This window comes from Neovison vison, chromosome 4 (assembly GCF_020171115.1).
Source record: "Neovison vison isolate M4711 chromosome 4, ASM_NN_V1, whole genome shotgun sequence".
Lineage (NCBI taxonomy): Eukaryota > Metazoa > Chordata > Mammalia > Carnivora > Mustelidae > Neogale > Neogale vison.
In genome coordinates, this window is record NC_058094.1 from 225,673,408 (window position 1) to 225,697,379 (window position 23,972).

The 23,972-nt window shown below is 51.5% G+C and overlaps 1 protein-coding gene across 1 annotated transcript; it reads right to left on the minus strand.

Annotated features, from left to right (window-relative positions):
* Positions 1–348: 348 nt before the first annotated feature.
* GBX1 (gastrulation brain homeobox 1) lies at positions 349–18,409 on the minus strand. The gene is made up of 2 exons (XM_044246862.1): positions 17,881–18,409; positions 349–1,014 (listed from the first exon to the last, which is right to left on the minus strand). The coding sequence occupies exons 1-2, from the start codon at positions 18,407–18,409 to the stop codon at positions 464–466; spliced, it is 1,080 nt and encodes a 359-aa protein (XP_044102797.1). The 3' UTR covers positions 349–463.
* Between the last annotated feature and the right edge of the window lie 5,563 nt (positions 18,410–23,972).

A 23,972-nucleotide genomic window follows, 5' to 3' on the forward strand; every position in this document is an offset into this window, starting at 1 on the left:
ACAGTCCTTTCCCAGCCTCGGGTTCAGACAGACAGACGGAGGCGGATGGCTCCATACATACAAACTTTACAGAAAATAAATAAGGAGCTGCGATCAGCTTGGCTAGGCTTCATCCTGAATTCTCCCCACCCCTGTGAGAAGTCATTCCCGGGAACCTTCCAGGCCCTCGCATATTAGAACCCACCCCCTCCCCAGGAGTCCTCCATGATCCCCACAGCTCCTCAGCACCCAAGCCCCCTGAACCCTGAAGCCCCCAGCCTGAGGGGCTCTGGAACAGGCTCAGGGCCCAGTGCCCGAGTGCCCGGTTGCCAGGAGAGCACAGCTAACACTGGATCCAGTGGCTGCCCGAGCCCCCCTCCCAGGGCCGGTTCACAGCAGGAGCCCCTTGGGAGCACAGAACCTAACCCAGTCTCCCAGCAGGCCGGGGAACAGATGCTTTGCTTCCGAAATCCTTGGGAGCCCTTCAGGGCCGGGCCCCCTGTTCCATTTGTTGGTGCTGGCTCCGCACGGCAAACCTGTTGACGTGCACGGGAATGGGGACGACAATCTTGGGGTTTCTCACGGGCTCCCCGGAGCGGCTGCTCACGTTGCCGGCTTTGATGCGCTTCCACTTGGCGCGCCGGTTCTGAAACCAGATCTTGACCTGCACCTCGCTGAGCTTGAGCGCGTGCGCGATCTGGGACCGCTCCGTCAGGCTCAGGTACTTCTTGCAGTGAAACTCCTTCTCCAGCTCCAAAAGCTGCTCGCTGGTGAAGGCTGTGCGGCGCCGGCGGCTTTTGCCCCCCGGAGCTGTGACTCCTGGGGCCACCGGTGCCCCCTCCTCCGCTCCAGTCCCCAGGCTCCCCTTTAGCTTCGGTTTAGGTCCCAGGAGAGCCGCGGGGCCCCCTGCAGAACTGTCCAGGAAACCGTCGTCTTCGCTGTCCCCCGAGCCCTCTTCCTCCTGCTCACTGCCTGCTGGGTCTCCTGCTCGGGCCTCCGGCTTCTCCTCATCGGAGCTGTACACCTTCCCCTCTGCTGCAGGGAGCGAAAACCAACGGATGGGCAAGGAGCAGGCGAGGAAAAGGCAGGCAGGTTGGAGGAGGCACGTGGAACCATGGGCAGGCACGGACAGAACGGCAGCAGGAAGAGAGACAAGGAAGGGGTGAGGTGGGGAGGAGGGGAGACGAGGACATCCAGGATGTGGGGTGGGGAAGAGGTCAGGGAAGACAAAGAAATGGAAAGAAAGGTATTAACCAGCACAGATTTCACTGTAGCAAGTGCGGGGAGGGGGCGGTCAGTGTACATCAAAGGGACGCCACTCCCTGGCTTCAACGTCACCGTCACCCACCTCATTTTCCCGACCCACTACCTTCCCAGCTTTCTCCAAACCCCGGGCCAAGGGCTTTTCACTCACTCGCCACCCCTCCAGACCCAGACAGCATGGGTCCCAGCGCCAAGCGGTGTGGGCCTGGCTCTCCAGGCTTCCTGCTGCTCTAGGCAGGACGCAGTGCTAACATGGGGTAGACGGGGAGATCACACTGCCGGCCTGGTACTCTCCAGGGCACCCTCACCTGCCCCGGGCTTGAGCTCAGCTCTGGCTTCTGGCTTCCCACTTCCCTCTTCCCTAGATCCAGAATCTTAGAATCTCATTTCCAGATGGAAACTTAAGGGTCCTCTGATTCCCCATTCTCACCAGCCCCGCCACGGCAGATCTGGGCCCAAGGAATGTTACCAAGGGATCTGGGTGGTGTCCTTACTCCTACTTCCAGTTCTTGACCAACCCAGCCAGCCAGAATGCAGCGCCCTCCCAGCGGCAGCCACCCGCGCCGGGCACAGAGCTTCTCCCCGGGCCTCCGCTCTCCTGGGCCCCTTCCAGTGTCCCCTCCTCAACCGTCAAATGACATCTCTCTCCCAACCAGGACGCAGGAGCAGCACACACAGCTGCTTTCTGCTCAAGTTCCGAACCCGGAGGCCCCTGAGCTGGAGGGAAGGCGGCAGACGATAAAGAACGAGAAGGGCAACAAGGGAAAATGGGGAGGAAAACGGTAGAAGAAATCGGACTCACTTGGTCGATGACTGATTACAATCACAGCCATAGCCCATGTTTTACATCTATATGTAACTCTAATACTTAATTCAGTCATCAGTTTTAATCTCGTCCGCGGACAGTTTGTCAGAACGGCAAGTGACGGATCGCAAACGTTTTCAGCAGCAGAGTTGTACAGCTGCCTTGTTTTCTGCCCGAAGAGCCAATAAGCAACGAAGAAAAGTCAGAAGGAAACTGGCCATAGGGAAGCGAACAAGAGGACCCGGGCGAGCGGGACACCACGAGTCACCGCGCGGCCCCGGGGCTCACGGAGTGAAGGGGCTGCGGTTTCCCCAGGGCGGAGGGCCCCTGTCTACAACCACCCCGCGCCACACGGCCGGGGGCGCCAGAAACGAGCCGAAGTAAAAGAACTTCAGGGAACAGTGAGATGCCCTATCAGAGGAGTAGGCCGTGCGCTCTGAACACCTTCCAGCCCCTCTCCAAGTGCCTGTGCTTCAGAAGGAGCATCTCGGGGTCTCCAGGCCCAGCCAGGGAGCCCTCCCCAACCCAAAGCCCACCTCGTCCTGGTCCTAGAGCCTTGTTCACACCTCCCGAGAGGCCAGACTTCTCAGCCCACGTCCAGACCGCCCACCTCCCTCACTCAGCATCCTTCACACCTCAAGGGTATTTTTATCCCCAGCCCTGCCCTTTCTTCCTGTCCGGCTTCCTTCATTTAATTTCAAAACCCCTGTGGCGCGCCCTGTTTAGGCTCACGCGGCCTACCCACCCCGGCTCCCTCTAGCAGCTTCCAGGGCTCCTCAAGCACCCACGTGACATCTGTCTGTCCGTCCCTTGGTCTGTCTACAGAGGTTGCTTCTTGCCATCCGTCCCGCGCTTCCTCCCAGACCTCATTCTAGCCAAACCCGTGTTGTTTTCTGCAGGAGTCACAGCCTTGGTTCTCTCCCTCACTGACGACTCTTCCCCACGCTTTCTTCCGTTTTCACAGAACTCGGGCTTGACGTGTCCCAAACAGAACTCCTGACGACCTTCCCAGCTTGGTTAGTGGGAATTCCAGCCTCCTTGTTCCGGTCAGGCTTCACTCCTCTCTCACCGCCCGTCCCCACCCCGGAGCCTGTCCCCACCCCGGAGCCCGTCCCCACCCCGGAGCCCGTCCCCACCCCGGAGCCCGTCCCCACCCCGGAGCCCGTCCCCACTCCCGGAGCCCCCTGCATCCGACAGTCCCGGTCTCCTTCACGTCCCGCCTGGTTCATCTACCTGTTCTCCAGACTGGTTTCCCTGCTCTTGTCCTCCCCTTCCCTCCCCTCCCCTGCCCCTGTTCTCCTCTCCCCTGCTCTTTCCCCAGATGACTCTTCTGTTCAGAATACTACACTCTCCACGTAGATTTCTGCATTCGCTCATTCCTTGTCTCCCTCAGGTCCGTACTTCACCAAGATGTTCCCCGATCATCCTCTTAGAATGAAAGCCCCAGTACTTCTATCTTCCTTTTCTGCTTTGTTACGATAGTACATGTCACCCACATCATTCATTTATTTAATTGGCTGTCTCTTCCTATTAGAATATGAGCTTCCTGAAGGTAGGGAGTTTTAATATATTTTTCACTGCTGTGTCTTCATCTAGAAAATCATCTGCCCAGAGTAGGCACTCAATATATTGCTGACTTGTTGACTAAATAAAAAACTATTCCCAAGCACTCTCTCTCCCTTCCTCCTTTTCTCTCCGTCTTCTGTCCCCACCCCTGTTCTTCCTTTCCCAAGCCTCTCCTAAAATAGTTCCCACAGTCCCCGCCCTCCAGCGCCCAGAAGACATTGTCTCCACGAGTATCACTCTACCCACTTTCCAGTATGACCTCAGATCTCACGTTCACTGGGCAGAAGCCCACATGCAGGGGGGATCTATAGGATCTTATGCTAAAAGAAAGAAAGGGAAATCCTTCACATCACTACTAAATCCTCTTTCAATTTTTAAAACCCAGTACATAACAAAAAAGAAGAAGAAAATCTTGTAAAAACTCAGTCCAGTATTACATATTCTAAACAGCTGCTAAAAAGGCAGAAACTAGATTTCAGGGCTTGAAGGATGAAACCATTTAGCACAGCTCCGAGCACCCAGGGGGTGTCCAATAAATCTCACCGACGATGACTGAGATGAGGCTCCCAGGCTCCTGGATCTGGCAGGGACCTCCCGGGATCATACCATCCATCCCTCTGTCTTCAGCCAGATTCCATAAAATCAAGCCCACAGAAGCAGACCTCCCTCAGCGCTGCTTTCAAAGCCATACAAGGGACACAGGTCTGCAACCTCTCCTGGTTACTTGATCCCGGTGGGAGGCCAAACGGCAGGGGCAAGAGTTTCTCTCTGAGCCTTTATGATCATGACCCGGAGGGCTCTGATAAGTAACTCTTACAAGGAGGTGGGGGTGGGGCGATACGGGAAACCAACCAGGAGGGAGAAATACAGCTCCGCCCTCCAAGGAGAGGGTCTCGGGCAGTGAGGGACACTGAGATGTGGGAAAGAAAGGGCCAAAGCAGGCAGGAAGAGGACTGGGGCAGGAGACAAGTGGTAGGAGAATGAAATGATGAGTCAGAGAAACTGAAGGGGCTGGAAAGTTTAGAGAAGGGCTAGAAAATGGGGGGGGCGGGGGAATCAGAGAAAAAGAAAGCAAAAAGCTTAAAAACAAAACAAGAAAAATCACACCCCTACCTTCCTTCCACCAAGATAGGGCACTTTAAGCTGCAATCGACACCCGAAGAGGACACATACTCAGCGGAATCAGACGGGCCCTGCAGTAGCCCAATCCCTAACAACAGAGCGATCCTGAAATGGCTTACTATTTTCTTATGGACTAGCTACAAAATAAATGCACGCTACTTTCTTTTATCTGAATTGTAATGAATATTAATAGTAAATATAATCAAACAAAATAAAACAAAAATTGCACACAGAACACTGTGCTGACTAACTACTGATGGAAGCAAATCTTTCTGATAAAATTTCTAATTGCAAAATTTGATTTAGAATAATTGGACTTGGTAGATATAATGTCCATAAAAGCAAATTACTAATTGCAGATGCTATAATTGGTTGATATGAGGAGGAAAAAAAAAAACCTTGATCCACAAAATGAGACTTCATTGAAAATTCTACGTGGGAAATGATTCTGATGAGAACAATTTTTAGCAAAAGGAACATTTTTACATTGGAAACAATTTGATTATGTATATAGGTAGGCCAAACAGATAGGAAGGTTCTGTTCTCTGTGTGTGAAGATGAGGTTATTGGTAATATAAGAAAATGTTGAGTTTTCAGTTTGTTCCTTAGGTGTCTGGAGTCTCAGAGAAGTGTGGTATCTATCCACGGGGAAGGAGCGTGGAGCAGACTGTTACCAGGAAACATCTAGTGTTCTTGTTACTTCTCGCAGGGGACGCTATGACCCCGAGAACCAGAAATCACCAGCTCTGTCCCATGGTTGTCAGGTCCTGCCTGGGGCACCTTCTTGGACTCCAGGGATACACAAGGCGTGGGGCCTTGTTTCCAAGAGGATGGGAAGCAGCACCAGAGAGCTAGAAAAGCCCATCTTGCGAATGGATCTGGTCGGGCTGGGGAAGAAATCAAGGGCCACAGAATCCATGGAAGGTATTCTCCAGGAGAAATAATAAATAGCACCAGATTTGCATCATCTGGAGGGGGAGTCCACAGCTATGGTCACCAAGAACGGTGGGCTCGGGTTATGGTGCAGAAAACCACTTTAGACTCCCAGCTTTGAGAACCCACAGAACCCCTGCGCTGCCCCTCATTCATCCTCTCCTGTTTTAGCTTCTATAAAATCAACAGCCTTCACTATCCATGGAAGAGAAGTCCCCCCACCCCTGTTACACTCGGTTTTGACTTCTCTTCCCTCTACTTCCAATGCGACTTCCCCCTCACCCTCCCCGAAATACTGTCAGGACCATAAGTCTCCCCTTGACCGTCCTGGGCCAACTACTCAGCTTCTTAAATCCAGGAACAATTTGGGGGAGGTCAAAAGGTAGAAAGAAACCTAAGTCATCCCTCAAAAAAGAGGCATGTTTACCACCACGCTCTCATTTCTAAATCTTCATCACGATGCCCAGGACAGAATTATTTCTCTGTTCTTTCTGGAGACAGTACTTTCTCCCATCATTTACAACAATTAGTTCACTTCCAATTTGTGTTTCACTCGTTCCTGCTAATTTCATGCTACTCCTCCTCCCTCTAACTTCAGATGCAGTAAGGGACGTTCATTTTCAGCGCATCTGGGTGCCTCAGTGGGTCAAGCCTCTGCCTTTGGCTCAGGTCATGATCTCAGGGCCCTGGGATGGAGCCCTGCATCGGGCTCTCTGCTCAGCGGGGAGCCTGTCCCCCCCTGCCACCGCCTTTCTGCCTACTTGTGATCTCTGTCGAATAAATAAAAACTTAAAAAAAAAAAAAAAAAAAGAACATTCACTTTCACTTTCTCTCTCTCCACTCTTCTGATGACCCTTCCACATTCCTTACTCCAAACTGACATGAGGATTTTCTCTACACCATCGCAATCCAGAACCCCTCCGACCTGGAAGACAGGTTCGGGGCACTTTCCCCACTGCTCAGAACTCCCCTCGTGACGGAACAGCCCTACCATTGTCAATAACAAGGGCACCCTTGTTATCTTCGACATTCCACAACATTTTCACACATATTATTTACCTCGAAGCAACTCATTGAAACAGAGGAGACCTATTAGTAGCACTAAGAGAAGGTTGATAAACTTATTTCAGGTGAAAAACTGAGCTTCCGAAAGATGAAATGATTCTCCTAAGTCACACAGCTACAGACAGATTAATGTCTGGAAACCCGGTCCCTGAAATCTCCAACCAATGCTCCTGCTACCCCTTCCCTCCCATTCCAAGCAAATGCCCAGACGCCTCATCAGATAAATACCCGCGCTACCAAACCCAGTTGGGGTTCAGACCTCCTCCCTCTCACTTACACTCCAGAGCCTTAGCCTGATCACTAATGTCTCCCCTTATGCTCAGAGGCGGCCCTCACGATTGACATACGAGCGGCCCCACTTACCAAATTCCACCTTTGTCCTCGAATAGGCTATTTGTCCTGTCATTCCCCGAGACAAAATTCCTACCAGATCTGTTTTTTCCTGCCATTACTGCTTTGTATGCTGTAACCCTATCAGTCAGCATTCCTTTTATTTAGAAATATATTTTCTCGTTTAAATATACTATTGCTTGGGTCGCCTGGGTGGCTCAGTCAGTTGAGCGTCTGCCTTGGGCTCGGGTCGTGACCCCAGGGTCCTGGAGTCGAGTCCCATATCGGGTTCCCTGCTCAGTGGGGGGCCTGTTTCCCCCTCTGCCCGCCACTTCTCCTACTTGTGCTGCCAAATAAACCAATAAATTAAAAAAAAATAAAAACACTATTGCCAAGCTATGGAAACAGTTTTGGTTTAATATCCATCTTTTTCCTAGCTTCTAGTTTACGAACGCATGCCCCCTCCCTCAAGCGCAGCTCTTCCTATCCAGGAATCGGCCGGCCTCGCTGAGGAACAGACACTTTCCTACCACACTCCTGTCTCCCCACCTTCCTCATTACAGAGTTCCTCTCGCTGTCCCTTCCATCACTCCTAGAACTACTTCTCTAGCGAGGGAGAAGGTTTTTCTCCGGGAGACCGAAAGGGAGTTAAGATCCATCCCCGCCTTTCTTTCTGGGGGAGGTGGCCATCTGCTGGGGGTCTGTTTTTGTCTCCTCAGCGTCCCTTCATCCTTTGTTCACTAATAACACCCCCTTCCTTTGGGCACTGCTTCTCATCAGCTACCTAGTACAGTGGGACCGTCAATCACATCTCCCCACCTCGGTGACAACGTAGGCACGTGACCTGCATCTGACCAATCCTAACATCCCGTCTCGCCCATCTCCCTGGAGACTGGACTCAAGCTAGTTAATCAGTTACTCCAGAATTTTGTGTAAGCCAGAATCCACTGGGGTCTCAACCTGGGATTACAAAAAATTAGATCTGCTGATGCTTGTGCCTCCTTACTTCTCTTAAGGAGAGAATGAGGCAAAGAAAGAGAGGGGCCAGGCTGAAAGGGAAGAAAGATCTAATAACACCGTTTGCATTTGTGGATCCACTCAACCCCTGTACTTAGAGTCCTGTGAATCAATCAATGACCATTTCAGCTTAAACTGGAGTTGAGCTGCTGTCACTCTCAAACCAAAGAGTTCTCCGTGCAATGCCGTAACTGGAAGTGACAAAGCTCACGTGACCCCAGGGAGAGTAAGCCTCTCCTCCTCACCCGCACAGCTCTCCCACCCCAAGTAAGGCTTCCATGTTACCTGAAATTATTCCTAATAACACCACCTAACCTTCCACCAGTTTGAAATTCACTTGGACTTTTAAAAAAGTCTCCCTGGGGCGCTTGGGTGGCTCAGGCGGGGAAGCATCTGACTCTTGATTTTGGCTGAGGTTGTGATCTCGGGGTCGGAAGCTCCAGCCCCGCGTCAGGGGCCACGCTCAGTGGGGAGTCTGCTTCTCTCCTTCTCCCTCTCCCTCTCCCTCTGCACCACATCCCACTCTCTCTCTAATAAATAAATCTTTTTAAAAATTTCCTTAATCCATCTGAGTATGAATTATTTTAATCCAGTAGCTTTGCTCCTAACATCAACCTGAGATCTGTTATATGACAGAATAGGAACTGAGGTGAAGAAAGGAGAGGTGGTTTGTTTTTTGTTTTGTTTTGTTTTTACACAATGAAAAGAAAAGAAAAAGAAGGCCCCAGTGGGCAAAACAGGGCTTTGGTGGTCTTGGGAGCCACAGAGAATGCCCCAAATTGGAGACAGAGAAACCAAAGGAGGGAGAAAGAGCCAAAGGAAAAAGGATGAAATCTACCCTCCTGAGATGCTACGTTGGTTCTCTGCTGGCATTCCCTGCAGAAACAGCTCTCAGAACACAGTGCGGGTTCTGTCATTACGCCCAGCTGCATTTCTCCGTATCAATAGAGATGTCGCGTTTCCTAGCCAGTTCTTGGTAAAGAAGTCTTCCCCAGGGGCGCCTGGGTGGCTCAGTGGGTTAAGCCTCTGCCTTCAGCTCAAGTCATGATCTCGGGGTCCTGAGCCCCCAGGTCGAGCCCCGCATCCCTCTCTCTCTGCCTACTGCTCTGCCTACTTGTGATCTCCGTCTGTCAAATGAATAAATAAAATCTTAAAAAAAAAAAAAAAAGAAGTCTTCCCCAACTTAATTCCCAGCTACGCTCCCCATCCATTTCCAGTACCAGAGCGACACCATAATTCCTTGCACACCGAGTGCTTCAGATGCTGGCAAATATCTTCTCGTTGAACCCTTAACGTCATGAGATCCCCGTTGTTGCGCTGTTCTGCTGGTGAGGGAGCTGTGACCACAGAGGTTAATATTTTGCTGTTTGAGTTTTCTCTCACAAAAAAAAAGAGGGTCGCATCAAGGTCTGTACTCAAAGCCCATGCTTGGTCGCCTGTGCCTCCCCCATCTCTTTTGCAAACACTGAATTCTCACGTCGCCCATCACAAATATCGTACCAGATGAAGAGATAATAGAGAAGTACGGGAACTGATTCCACAACTTCTCTTTTCCTCACTCCCCTCCTTCCTCACCAGGTAAAGTCAGGCACAAGAGATCCCCGATCTTTTTGGCCTCAATAAGATCGCTCACCTTCGTGAAACGTTTCTCTCTCTTAATAGGACAAACGTACACAGCCATGGCTCCAGTCACCCTTCCCCAATCCAAAATGACAAAGCCTTTTCCATCCTAAAGCCCAGCCTTGATTCCACCTCAAGATACCCATATCCCAGCCTGACCTCCTCTTGGGCTACCACAACTCAGCACTGGCAAGGAGAGAATTTTCCCCAACCCCTTTGCTCAGGGTGACTTTAAAAAAAAAAAAAAAAAAAAAAAAAAAAAAGGAAAAATAAAGGTATCCTTAAAGATAAAACAGAATTATAGAGCCGGAAGTGACCTTGGAGGTCATCTGAGTCAAAGCCCTAATTGTACTGATGAGGAAGTGAGACACGTGTGGCCAGGGTCCCTGAGTCCCCAGCTCCCAGGAGCTGCACATCTCGTGCAGAAAGTGGCCACCTGTTCCAGCACAAAACGCTTCTTACCTTCGCTCTCAGGATGATTTTGTCTTCCTCCCATCGCTCCCAACGCAGACTTGCACTGTAATACCATTGCCTCCACATTTCAGGCAAGAAATCCGTCTCCCATTACCCCCAGCTCGGAGGGATCTGTCTCCCTTTCTCCCTTCCTCGATTTTCACAGCCTAGTCTCTGTGAGGCTCTGCAGCTCCCTTGCTTTTAACACAGATTTCTAGTTCATCACTCAAAGGTCATTCCTTTCCCTTCCATGGTGGGAAGGGAATGGAGATGTTGCTTCCCAAGGACATGCGTAACTGCACTGTCTCCTCCTACTACAACTTAACTTGTGGGACTCGCTGTTCTATCACACCAGATTCAAGCATCTCTTCTCCCCGAATTCTTTCTCCCAGTTTAGCGCATCAGTATTTCTTCCACATGACTCTAAGCTGCCAATTTCCTCCCATATTTCCAGTGAAAAGCCCCAACCTCTTCTCCATCGCTCTCAACACAGACCTCTTTGCTCGCCGTCATGGACAGTGTGGCCATGGGCGCCATCACCTGCATCGAGGGCTCTGTCCTTTCCATTGGTTTGGAACCAGGGCTTCCTCTCTCCTACCCCATCGTGGGGCATATTTTTGTTGTTCCTCTAGATAAAAACTCTTTCCCTGTCATTGTTCCTATTTCAGTTTCCCTCTTTCTGTACATCGGCTCCGTTATGCTGTCATCTCTATTCCCTAATTCCCACGTCAAGGCAAAGATCCTCCTTTCCCGGTTACTTCCGAGGTAAAATTTCTGCCTGTAGCTTCCCGTCATTACATTAGTCTCACTGCAAAGCACTTGGTTCGCCATACCATGTTCCTCCTTTCAATTAAAGTATTTCCCCCTTTGGGGCACCTGAGTGGCTCAGTGGGTTAAGCCTCTGCCTTCGGCTCAGGTCATGATCTCGGCGTCCTGGGATCAAGCCCCGCATCGGGCTCTCTGCTCAGCGGGGAGTCTGCATCCCCCACTGCCTGCCTGCCTCTTTGCCTACGTGTGATCTCTCTATCAAATAAAATCTTAAAAAAAAAAAAGCATTTCCCCGTCATTATTCCAATTACTGCCTTGCTCCCATTACTCCCAGCATAGACCATCTATGCCCATCGCGCTGAGCATAGGAATTGTCCTAATCATCTGCACACACTCACCCACATTTCCATATGCCACTGCAGAGATCCCCCTTTTCTACTCAAGCCTCCCAACTCTCACCTTCACTGTGGTATAAGGCACCTCAGTATTCCAGTCCTCCAGAGAAAATGTTCATCTTGTCGTGCTGGGATCTCTGTCTCTCAACCAGGGCTTCGTAACCCTATTTGTGCCATGAACTCCTTGGCAGTCTGATACAACCTATGAACCCCTTCTTAGAATAATGCTTTTAGGTATATAACATAAAACACATAGGATTACATCAGAAGCCACTATAGAAAAATGCAGTTTTCAGATACTTAAAAATGACTTTGTGTTATAATCATATATGTTTCTTTATTAATTAATTAAACAAGATGACTTCAAAGACTATACATTTATAAGAAAATGCCTGTAAATTCTGCTGGTGACACAAATATCTGTAATTTCTTTTTTTTTTTTAAAGATTTTGTTTATTTGACAGAGTGAGACACAGTGAGAGAGGGAAGAGAGCAGGGGGAGTGGGGAGAGGGAAAAAGTCTTCCCATCGAGCAGGGAGCCGAATGCGGGGCTCAATCCCAGGACCCTGGGATCATGACCTGAGCAGAAGGCAGACGCTTAATGACTAAGCCACTGAGACCTATAATTTCTGTTGCTGAAACTACTATGGTTTCTGCTCTATACCCGTAACTAAAGAAAATGCAAATTTTAGTTAGAAGTTAGTAAAAATAAAGACATAATTTTTCCCTACCCCATAATGAATAGATCCGTTTATAAGACCATGAAATCCGTGAAGCTAGAAAAACAAACTTTTATTTTATGGAATGGACAGAAACATTAAAAATAATCTCAATCAACCTCTATGTTATAGATGAGGAGACTAAAGCCTAGAGATGCTGTATGACTTCGAATCTCCCATGGTGTCTGGAGTATAGTAAGTCCATGAAGGAAGCAATTGGCCACGGTTGTGCAGCTAAGGGACAGAGCTGACACCTGAGCGCATGTGTCACACCTCCTTGATAAAAGTTCTTTCAATCTTATCATTAAGTTAATGCATTAAGTTAATGCCACATGCACCTTTCTAGAAATGCCAATGGAACCAACACTCTCACTGTGTGCCTCCCTCAGCATTTCTAGAGAATCATGGGTCTCCATCCATCACTTCCAAGAAAAATTTCCCTCCTGTTTCTAACAACAGAAGTCTCTGATTTCATGTCACATTATTATTTCCCATTTTTTCTCTCATCAGTAAATACATCTGGACAGGGGCGCCTGCGTGGCTCAGTGGGTTAAAGCTTCTGCCTTCGGCTCAGATCATGATCCCAGGGTCCTGGGATGGAGCCCCGCATTGGGCTCTGTGCTCACTGGGGAGCCTGCTTCCCCCACTCTCTCTCTCTCTGCCTGCCTCTCTGCCTACTTCTGAGCTGTCAAATAAATAAATGAATAAAATCTTAAAAAAATTAATTGATGGGGCATCTAAAATGTTCTCCTGCTATAATCAGGTGCTTTGCTTACAGCAATCATCCCTCAAATGTCGTGCTCCTAGGAAGTTTCCCTAGTCTCCTTGCATGATTTCCATCATTACTGCCAATCACTGCTCAGAAATTAGCCAGTTTGGGGGTGCCTATGTGACGCAGTTAAGTATCTGACTCTTGGTCTCAGCTCAGATCACGATCTCAGGGTCCTGGGACTGGGCCCCGTGTCAAGCTCTGTGCTCAGCAGGGAGTCTGCTTGAGATTCTCTCCCTCGCCCTCTGCCCCTCTGCCCCCCTCCCCTGCTCACTTGCTAAGATAAAATAATTTTTTAAAATTAGCTAATTTTTTTTAGTTTTTAAAATAATGTTCACTACACTGCCATCTCCTGATTCTGTTCGATCATATTCTCTTTCCTAGATCAACTCAATGTTTTCTTTCCAGATGTTTTCTTCACCATATGCTCAACACGGCATTATCTGTCATGTCAATCTCACTATATTTTTACCATCCATCTAACAATTATATATGGATTATCTACCATTCTTCACTTTTTTAAAAAATATTTTATTTATTTATTTCACAGAGATCACAAGTAGGCAGAGAGGCAGGCAGAGAGAGAGAGGAGAAAGCAGCTCCCTGATGAGCAGAGAGCCCAATGTGGGGCTCGACCCCAGGACCGTTGGATCATGACCTGAGCCGAAGGCAGAGGCTTTAACCCCCTGAGCCACCCAGGCGCCCCCATTCTTCACTTCTTAAGTCTTTTTCAAGCAATCCAACTCCTGGGATGCCTGGGTGGCTCAGTGGGTTAAGCCTCTCTGCCTTTGCTCAAGTCATGATCTCAGGATCCTGGAATCGAGCTCCGCATCGGGTTCTCTGCTCGGCAGGGAGCCTGCTTCCCCTTCTCTCTCTCTGCCTGCCTCTCTGCCTACTTGTGATCTCTCTGTCAAATAAATAAATAAAATCTTAAAAAAAGAAAAAAAGTTGTTCAAGCGATCCAACTCCTTTCTCCCTGAGTCATTGCTCTAAGCCCCCCAGTTTCAAGTTTCCTCCTGCATTTCTCCAGATGGACAGACCTTCGTCGTTCCCCCAGCACAGGATCACGTGCACGCAGCGCTGCGGAGAGGAGCAAGTGCACATCTGCAAGTCAGCTCTGATGCCTCTCAGCGGAGCTCACGCACCTTCACACACAACGGGAGCATCACCGCCCAACTCTTTCAAGGCAGAATTCTCTTTTCCTTCTGTCATGTAGCGTTTACTGCTGTCTTTTATCCCCTATTCCTAACACAGGGAAGTATTTGTTACCACAGAATTCAAAGCTCCTTTTCCCTGTCACTTTCACAGGGCTCCGTCCTCACGACTCTAGACCTCTCGTGTCGGTGAATACACGTCACAACTGCCCCGGGAGGCTGCCGGCCACGAGAAACGCGGCTGATCTGAGCTGAGATGCGCTAAAGGTAGAAAATACACAGGGATTTCCAAGATAACATGGAGGGAGGGTATAAAATATCTCCTTAAATGTTTTTATATTGAGTCATGCTAAAATAGTATTGGATATATTGGGCTAAATAAAATGTATTATTAATTTCACCTGTTTATTTCTACCTTTTTAAGATGGCTCTTAATGTTTTAATTACATAAACAGCTTGTTAGACAGCACTACTCTGGGCTCTTCTGTTGATTCACACTTTTTTTTTTTTTTAAAGATTTTATTTATTAACTTGACAGAGAGAAATCACAAGTAGATGGAGAGGCAGCCAGAGAGAGAGAGATAGGGAAGCAGGCTCCCTGCTGAGCAGAGAGCCCGACGCGGGACTCGATCCCAGGACCCCAAGATCACGACCTGAGCCGAAGGCAGCGGCTTAACCCACTGAGCCACCCAGGTGCCCCTGTTGATTCACACTTTTAAATCTTTTCTATGAATTCAAAGTTCTCTCCTCTTTAATCACTTCTAAGACACCTTCCCCAATTATCCCGTCCCCACGTTCTAAACCTAGAATTATTTTCAATCTACCATTCTCAATGCCTTTTCTACCCATTATTTCCATACATGGTATTTCTTTTTGCCTGTTAATAGAGCTTCTGCCTCCACAACTGAATCATAATAAAGTTATTTTCTTCATCAGCAGTTGTAGTAAGGTGGTGTCTCTCTCAACTTGAAGCAAAAAAAATTTTTAAATAGTAATTCCCAACAAAAGAGCTTCATTCATCATTCTCCAGATTGGCCTAGCCTCACTATAATTTCATTTAACAGGGCTAGTCACTGTAAAACACTAAACATATATCAATTAATAATTTCAGACCCATGTCAGCCACTCACACTAGAACAGCAATTCCTCCTCTGTCATTTTAAAGACAGCATTCTCTCTGCAAACTCTTCTGATGTTGAGGTTTCAATCTCATTATTCAAGCAAAAACTCTCATTTCACAATAAATACTTTAATACAATTCCCAAAATAGAGTATTCATTTTCCCACCATTTTCAGCACAGGCCATGTGTCATCACTCCCCAAAACTGAATTTATGTCTAACATTTTGGACTTTCCTCCTCTTTTCAGAACTACTTCCTGGAGGGAAATAAATGACGAAATGACGACTGGGCACGGGGACGTGAGTGGCGTGATGAGGCGGCATCAGGAGAGTCTGTACTGGGAATGATAAGACGTGGGGGGTCACAGAGACATCTCCCAGTCACTATCCTCTCTGAGGGCTTCTTCGGAAATCTCTCCTTCCTGCCGTGTCCCACAAGCCCCACTATAAACCCTTTACGTGGATCTCCTTCCGATATGAGTGATTACCTTCACGCCACCAGCTCTCAGAATTCTTCCCCTGTAAGATCTCGTTCCCATCATTCTAGTCTTTACTCCAAGAACAGGTGTCTTCTGATGACTTCCAATATTTCCCTTAGATTATGATCTCTCCTTCATCATTCTCTGTATATAAATTCCAGTTCACTATCACTCCCCGTGTGGAGAAACATTTTTTAAAAAATTACTCCTAGTGTGGACACTTCCCTGTTTCCTACCCGGACACTGAGTTAGCTCCCTCCCAAGCCTCTCAAAACAGAATTCTTTCACACACACATTTCTGGTACAGACATGCTGATCCCTCTTCATCCAACCCAGGCTAGAAATCCCTTATACTTCTCTCTTCCAACACACAGACGTCTCCTCGCTCATATTCTCTCTCTGGACAATCAGGGGACAGAGTGCATTTGCTGGTCCTTCCTTTCCTCTATTCTTCCTTCCTCAACATTTCTCTTCTGTTCTTTCCCTCTGCTTACTTCTCTCTCTCTCTCTCTCTCTCTCTTTCTCACTGTCCGGTTTTACAGCCAATATTCTATTTGCTTCAGGAAAAGAGCCTTCATTTGACAAATGGGTCAAAATAAACAACAAAGGGCAGCCCGCAAGAGGAAGACAAGTTCTCCCGTGGCTTCAGCATATCCTCCCCAGGTCCCCCCTTCCCCTGGTTGTCTGCCTTCCTGCTCCCTGACCAGCGTATCTCTTCCTCAGGTGTCTGCTTGTTCCTCCAGCTCCTGTTGCCCCCAGTGCCATCCCGGTCCACTTGCTCTTTTCTGCCTTAGGACTATGATTCCGAAAATCCTACTGAGCCGTTCTTCTTCGGATCGTCCTGCCAGCTGCTTTTCCCCTCCCCTCGCTCCGCTCCTGGCCCTTTTATCTTGTGGACATTTCCTCCCACCTTCCAGTTGCTGCTAATTTCCTTTTGATCCCCCTTAGGGGGTGCTGCTCTGACTTCAGTCACTGGATCCCCCTGGCCTAACCAGGTACAAAACAACAGCTGAATCCTCAAAGCCAAAACGCCCAAGGCTAAAGGGGAAAAGGAGGGGAAGACAGGCCCTGTGGCAGCACTTGGGGTTGGGAAGAGACCTTCGGACAATTTCACGGAAGGGCCCAGGAACCTGTCACCAGGAGCGGTCTTCTCCTGACAAAGCACAAAAGGACTCTCGGATCTCCTTCTTGCCTCTGCTAGAGTCAACCCCCAGGCCTCCTGGGGTCACTTGTACCTGCTAAGCTGATATAAGGAATGGTTAAGCAGATGTGGATTCATTCTGGTGCTAGATAAGTTTAAGCTCCAGGAGCCCCATGCTTGTATGCAGCCCGTTTTTCCTAAACAGAGCCCACTACATTGTGTACGCTCTGGATCTCACCACACCTGTATCTGCCCCTGGAGAGGGGAAGCTTTTCCGGCAGCGAGAGGTTGAGGATGGATGAGGAAGGTCAGGAGGACTCCGGGTAGCTTGATTCTAAACGGGGTTCAGTTTAATACACCCTGCCTCTATTGAGAGGGCATCTTCCCATGGAGAAGCCAGGATTCCTGCATTATCTCTTGGCAGAATCTCCCAGGTTCCAGAATCTCAGCCAGATTCTCCACTCCAGGTGCCTGTGCCACGCCCAAGCCAGCCCCACCCTTAACTTCCATCTTGACCTCCCAGTCGGTCCTGGGGCGGCAGGTGCTAGGCCCCCTGCTCGCTAATGTCCCCTTAGGTCCCCTACTCAGTTCTTCAAGACTGATCTCTAAATACGACAATTCAGAAATGACCTCTACTACTAAGGCAAAGACAGGTCACCAGCTGGTCACCAACGGGTCACCACAGCTTTAAGACCCTCCCTTTGCCCCTGCACTCACAGAGCCTATTTGGGGTCAGTCCAGTCTTCTCCGAAGCCAGAACTGCCATCCCCTTACTGAACCGCCAGCTGCCCCGGTGCCCCCTCACCGTAGGGTCTTGCTAGTGTCTCCAGGAATCCCACACTTGCAGCTTCTCTCTTCTCCCAGAGGAGAAAAATGAAGGGATCCTTAAAAAGAGAAGTGGGAGCCAAGTCTTGAAGACTAGAACGCAGGGAGGAAAGGTACTGGTTTGGAAGGGAGTAGTGGTGAGGCTTCAGGACTCTGGACCACCCAGCAGGGCCGGGCTTCTGGGATCCAGAGCGGCCGCCTTTGGAACAGAACTGGAGGTGGTTCCGCAGAAGCCCACATCTGGGGGGTCTGGGATGCCAGGGCTCCAGGCAGGTGCTGAGATTCTGAGCAAGCTGCTGCCTGGGATTTCCAAGTGAACGAGCCTCCCGCCCGGCGCCTGGTCGGCCCAGCACTTACCCGGCAGACTTGGGAAAGTCTCTGAGAAGTGCGGAGGCGGGGGCGGTGGGGGCTCTGCCACTTTCTCCCGGGCGGGCAGCAGCTCGTCGGCTTCCAGCCCACCCTCCGGGCGTCGGCCGCCCGGCTCCGGGTTGTTTCGGGCGGCAGTGGCGGCGGCGGCAGCGGCGAGCTCCTGGGGCCCGTAGAAGGCGTCGGGCGGCTCCGCGAAGCTGGGCAGAGCGGTGGTCAGCGCCACCATCGAGGGCACGGCCTGGCCCAGTCCCGCGCAGAAGGTGTTGGTAAGGCGGCCGGCAAAGGAGGCTAGTGGGGCGAGAGGCGGGAGGCCGGCCGGCAGCGGGGCAGGGGCCAGCGCCTGCGGCAGCACCAGCGGCCGGTAGGGCATGAACATGGGATAGCCGGTGTACAGCAAGTGGCCGGAGCGAGGCGGCGGCGGCCCGATCAGGGAGTCGATGGAGAAGGCAGTGCCCGGGCCCCCAGCACTGCCCCCGCCGCTGCCCCCGGGGGCACCCCCGCCTCCAGCTCTCTGCATCGTGCCCGGAGCTGCGGCCGCCCCGGGGCGCTCCCCTCTGGGCGCCGCCGTGCGCCCCGCGGCTCGGGCGCCCCGCGCGGACACGCAGGGCTCGCTCCCAGGCTCCCGGCCGAGGTGGCGGCGGGGCGCGGGCTCGGCGCAGTGTGGCTCCGGCGCCGCGCTCCCTCTCTCTCATAAGGAGGGAGGGGGCGGGCGAGCGGGCGGGCTGGGGGTGTCGCCCTCCGGACTCATCCATCTTCCTCAAATTACGCTTCACTTCCTCCCTCCGCCCGCCGCTGCCGCGCCCGGCTCCGCTCCCTCCGCAGAGCCCGTTCCCAGCGGCCCGGCCGGCCGGCCCGGGACCCCCGCCCGCCCCCCGCGGCCCAACCAACTATTATTAATGGAGATTGATGAGGCCGGACACGCCGCTTTGTGAAAGTTTGCGGCCGACGAGAAGGCGGCGGCAGCTGCTGGGCCGGTGCCCCTCCCTCGCCCCGACCCGCCCCCTGCTCAGCCCACCCTGCCCGGGCGTGGACGTGGCGCGGGACGCGGGGCAAGGAGGGCGCACCGGGCGGGGCGGGACCACGACGCCCCAGGCCCCCGGGCCGCCGTCCTCCGCCGGACCCTGGGCCAGTCCCCCGCGTGCCTCCCCGTCCCCGACGCCCCTTCCCCGGCCGCCCCGAGAGCAAGCCCCAGCCACGCGGGCCGGACAGGACCTCCGCTCCCCCTCGGGCGGCGAGGCGGGAACGGCAGGGGGCGCGCTCTGCCGCGGGGCGCCGCAGCTCAGAGCTCTTGCAGGGGGGCCCTTTCCCCTTGGGAGTTTCTTCCCGACCCCATTCCCCTCTCCTCGGGTCTCTCTTCTCCTGATACTGGCTCTTCCCCTTCCTCCTCGGTCCCTCCTCCCAAGCGCGGACTAAGTCAGCTCCTCGCGGCAGCCTCTGTGGGTCATTTCCTCGAGGACCCACACTACGCCAAGTACTCACCATTCCGCTCACCTTTCCCCCATCCCTTACATGCTTTTCCTTCCTCCACTCTCCCCTTTCCTCCTGTCCTTCCTTCCTATCCCTGTTCCCATTTGATTATTCCTACTTCTCTTTCCCTATCCCCGTTGTCGTACTCTATTTTTTCTCATTTCTCACCTATATCCGTATCTCTTGTCTGTCTGTCTATCTCTGTCTCCCTCCCTCTCTCTCCCTCTCTTCTGCTATTAATTTCCCTGATTGGCTCCCAGGCTCCAGCACCGCTGATGAGCCCTATTCATTCCTGGGCCTGACACTCTCGACCTGCCCTAGCTGATTGCTGGGGGCTGGCCCCAGGAGCGCTGATGAGCCCCAAGGGTCAGCGGCGCTAATTATTCGCTAATTGCAGATGACTCTGCTCACCTCCCCCATTCTCTAACACAGAAACACAGCGTCTTTTACCACCCCCACCCCTGTTCCCAGCGGTATAGTTGTCAGTCTAGAGGCAAAAGTCTCCGGCACTCTTGCTTGATAGGAGGCCCAGGTCAACGGGCAAAAAAAGACAAACGACAGGCAAGTCAACAGGAGCGTGCCCCGCGTTTCAGGACCCAGAACGCACCTAGCTAGCTACAATGGAGGTCACCTGGCCGCTGGGAAACTGATTCAGGTGGGGCCCGCGAGAGCCAAGCTAGTTAAAAGTAAGAGCAAAGCTGGGCCAGTTCAGGAACATGCAGCCTAGACTGGGAAAGTTAATTGTCTCAGGTGAGAAGGGAAACCTGTGCCTAAGGGTCTTGGTTTTTCTGAGCCAAGGCCGAGCGGGCAGGAGCGAACTCTGGATCTCAGAGACATTTGTCCAAATCAGGAGTGTTGTGATGGCCTAGTGACCACCACTAAAGTCAGACTGACGATGACAAAACAGCCTCCGGAGAGACAGAGTCAGCGGGGTGGGACAGAAAAGGGTGGGATCCTAGAGAAGACGTTTCTTTGGTTATGCTGGACAGTATGCCAGACAGGTAAAAGGAGAAATGGATGGTTTCCACGAAGTCTTGATCTGTCCTGGGCTGTACATTAAACTCATGAAACCTCGTAGAGACAAGTCTGCTGGGAGAACGTCTGCCACGGACAACATAGACGGGCCTCACCTCAGGTCCGGGAACCCTGCCTCACTACTAGGGTTCTAGGATGATCTTTGTACATCCTCAAGATCTTCTTCAGAACCCCTTGTTAAATTAACCAAGCACTTCGTGATCCCAAGAGGGAAGACCAGTCTTCAAAAGTGTACTTTACTTCAAAAATGACAGGTCAGTACTTGGTTTGATGGCTTTATGGTGTGGGATACACAACAGGAGTCTTATTGACTTGATAAATTACGGAAGGAGCTTTGGGTTATAATCCCTGAAATTAAAGCTATATGAGCAGTAACAACACCAATCAAATAAAGCATGAAGGAAGAGACTTTTTTTTTAAAAAGGAACTGCATTCATTTTGTTTGTTTGTTTGTTTTTGGTATAGGTGATAAAACTACATAGTACAAAATTCCAAAAGCTCAAAAGGGTATATATATTAAACATCTCCCTCCCACCAGTAGCGCCCCCCAATAAAAGGCCACTTTAATAAGCCTGTCACTCTCTGGTAGGACAGAATGGATCATGCACTGTCAAGGACTCAAGGTTAAAGACCCTCTGGTCTTGAAGATATATGTCACCCAGCTCAAGCCAAGAGCTTATTGCCCAGAACCAGACTTAGTAAAGTGAAATCCTCTGCTCAAGCTGGCAGAGGGTTCTGCCTTAAAGCCTGTGCCAACAAATCCCAGCAGGCCACCAACTCTGAAAGGAGGCAAGTGAAACCCCAGGGACTTTGTATTGCCCTGGTGTGCCGCATGTCTGTGAGACACTGTATTTTGTAATCCGTTTATGTCCTCGACCTGTCTCCTGCCATGCCAGGTCATGAAGTGTGACTTCTGCATAGTCCTTTACATTCACTAGCTAACCAGGATAAAAGCCACATACATAGGGGCAGCTGAAGCAGCCCATTCCCCTTCCCTGACCTTTTGCAGGCTGTGGAACCGAGGCCAAATGGTCAACGGAAAAAAGCAGGGGCTGGAGTAACAAGACTTGGAGTTAAGTCCCTCTTCCGAGCCTCACAGAGCCAGGTAACATTGGCCCCTCTGACTCAGCTCCGTCTGTGAGAGCAAGTGATTAGGATCTACTCTGCCTAGCCCAGGAGCCAGGGCAAGGATCAAGCAAACATGAAGAAATGCGTTTCGACATCCCTTTCCCTCCTGTACTAAATGGACGAAGGAGAGCACAGTGGTCGGGAAGTCCCTGGACCAGCGGCTCTCCTTCCCTTCCCCATCAGGACCAGGGGAGACGCTGTCACCATCAACTCTGAACACAGCCGGCTCCTCTCTTTCCCAGGAGAAGGCTGTGCTGCTCTTACCGAGCCCCCCCAGGCCCGCGGCGCGCAAGCTCTCTTCTCGATGTCCACAACAGCCTTCTGCTTCTCGGACTGTCCACGTACTCAAGGATTTCACCCGCTGGGTCAAGGCTTGTAAGAGGAGTTGAACCTACCCTCTTCTGCTTGTCCCTGTATCGGACCTCCCCATCTGGCCTCCCCTTCTTGGTTTGGAAGGCAGCCCCTAGGATACGAGGAACGAAGTATTCTAAAGTCAAAGCCGAAGCACCTGTACCTCCGCCTCACTTATTGGCGGGAGAGTGTCCACTGGTGATGGGCGTCGGGCCCTGCCCGCGGATACCCTCTGGTGGCGGCAGCGCGCAACTGCGTCAGCGTGAGCGGAGAGCGGAGTGCTGCAGCGCCCCCTGGCGTTAGCCCGGGAGACGTGCGAGGGCACAGGAGCCCGATCAGGTGAGCCCTCCTAGGGCGCGCGTCCTGGGCGCCCCTGCTGGATATCAAACTGGGAGCGTGCTAGTTGGGCGGGGGGAATTGTACCCAAGAATCTTAAAGTCTAGTATGCGTGCGTGTAGGTTCATGTATATTCTTCGCGCCCAGTTACTTGAACCCCGTGTATCTGTTGTCTAAAATGCGTGCCGTTTGTGTGTGCGCACGCGTTACACGTGGGTAGGTCGGTGGTGAGGAGGTCCGCGCCTCCAGTGCAGGGCGGAGTCCTCACGGAGGCGTGAAATTGGTTTGGAGCAAACACATTACGGAAAGCAATTACCGGGGAGAGGTTCTGGGCCCGCGGGACCCGCAGCCAGGAGGCTGGGGAGGAAGCTCCCCGGCTTGCAAGAGTGTCTGTGGATGTCTAACCCCAGAAAGGACCTGCCTACCACTGACTGCTAATGGCAGAACGCATGAAGTTGGGCAGCAGACCCTCACATTGACCACTCTGCATGGTCTTTCTTCCCTGACTGCTATCCTCCTTAAAAAGGCATCCTTCAGGGGCGCCTGGGTGGCTCAGTTGGTTAAGTGTCTGCCTTCAGCTCAGGTCATGATCTCCAGGTCCTGGGATCCAGCCCTGGATCCAGCTCCCTGCTTGGTGGAGAGCCTGCTTCTCCCTCTCCCTCTGCTGCTCGCTCTGCGTGTGCTTGCTCTGTCAAGTGAATAAATAAAATCTTTTTAAGAAAAAAAATAATAATAAGGCATCCTTCAAAGGATCCAGTACTCTCAGATATGGTCAGAAATTCTTCTCCCTTCTTAACACTTTGGGAGAGGCAACCGCCTCCTGGGAAGTCTTCCCAGGTCCCTACCCCCTACATGCCCTCAGCCTCTGCTCCCACAAGTCTTACATTCACTTCACTGCCCCTTGTAGTTGAACTAGTGATTCACACACTTGTTTTTCGGACTAGATGGGAAATTCACTGAGGGCCGGAACTGGTCTCATTCACAGCTGTAGATCTAGGAGGTGCAAAATGATGTGGATGGGATTAAGTAAAATTCCCGTCAGAGTGCATAAATAACTCTCTCAGGAAAGTCATCCCCTGGAGAGTCAGGATTCTCTTAGAACAGAGCTCTCAGCATCTTTCTTATGCCAACGAGTCCATTTATACCGCCAGACCTGCCCTTGTCTCCGAATTCCAGATTCCTAGATCTAAATGACCCTGTGACATAGCCTCTTTCAGATGTGTAACAGGCAGCTCCGACTTCCCATGTCCCAGAGTGACCGTCTCATTCCTCCACCGCCTGTCCCTGGCTCATCTTCTCCGCCTTCGGAATTAGCGCCACCGCCCACCCAGTTGTTCGGCCGAAACACAGAGTCATCCGGGATTACTCTCCTACAGCCCGCACGCCCAGCCCATCAGCATGTCACCTCCAGTCTCCAAAGGGGGTCCCAAACTGCTTCCCCATCTCTGGGGTCTCTGGATGTCGGCAGAAGCCCCTAATGGTCTTGGACTGTCCCTGGCCTCTCCCTAAGCCATTCAGAGGCTTCTCAAGGCTACATCAGTTCATGGCACTCCAAGGCTCGTCCCCATTCCGCTGGGGCGCCTGGGCCTCAGGTCAAATGTCACCTCCTCCAAGAGGCGGCTTCCCTGTCCCCCGGTCTCCAGTCGCTCCAAGCACGCTGGTAATCGCCGGGTGAATCCTCGGGGGGCTCAGCACGGAGGCACCTTGCCGCCCGTTTGCTTAGGGTCCCCCGCACTAGAAGGTACTCCGGCGGGGACCGGAGG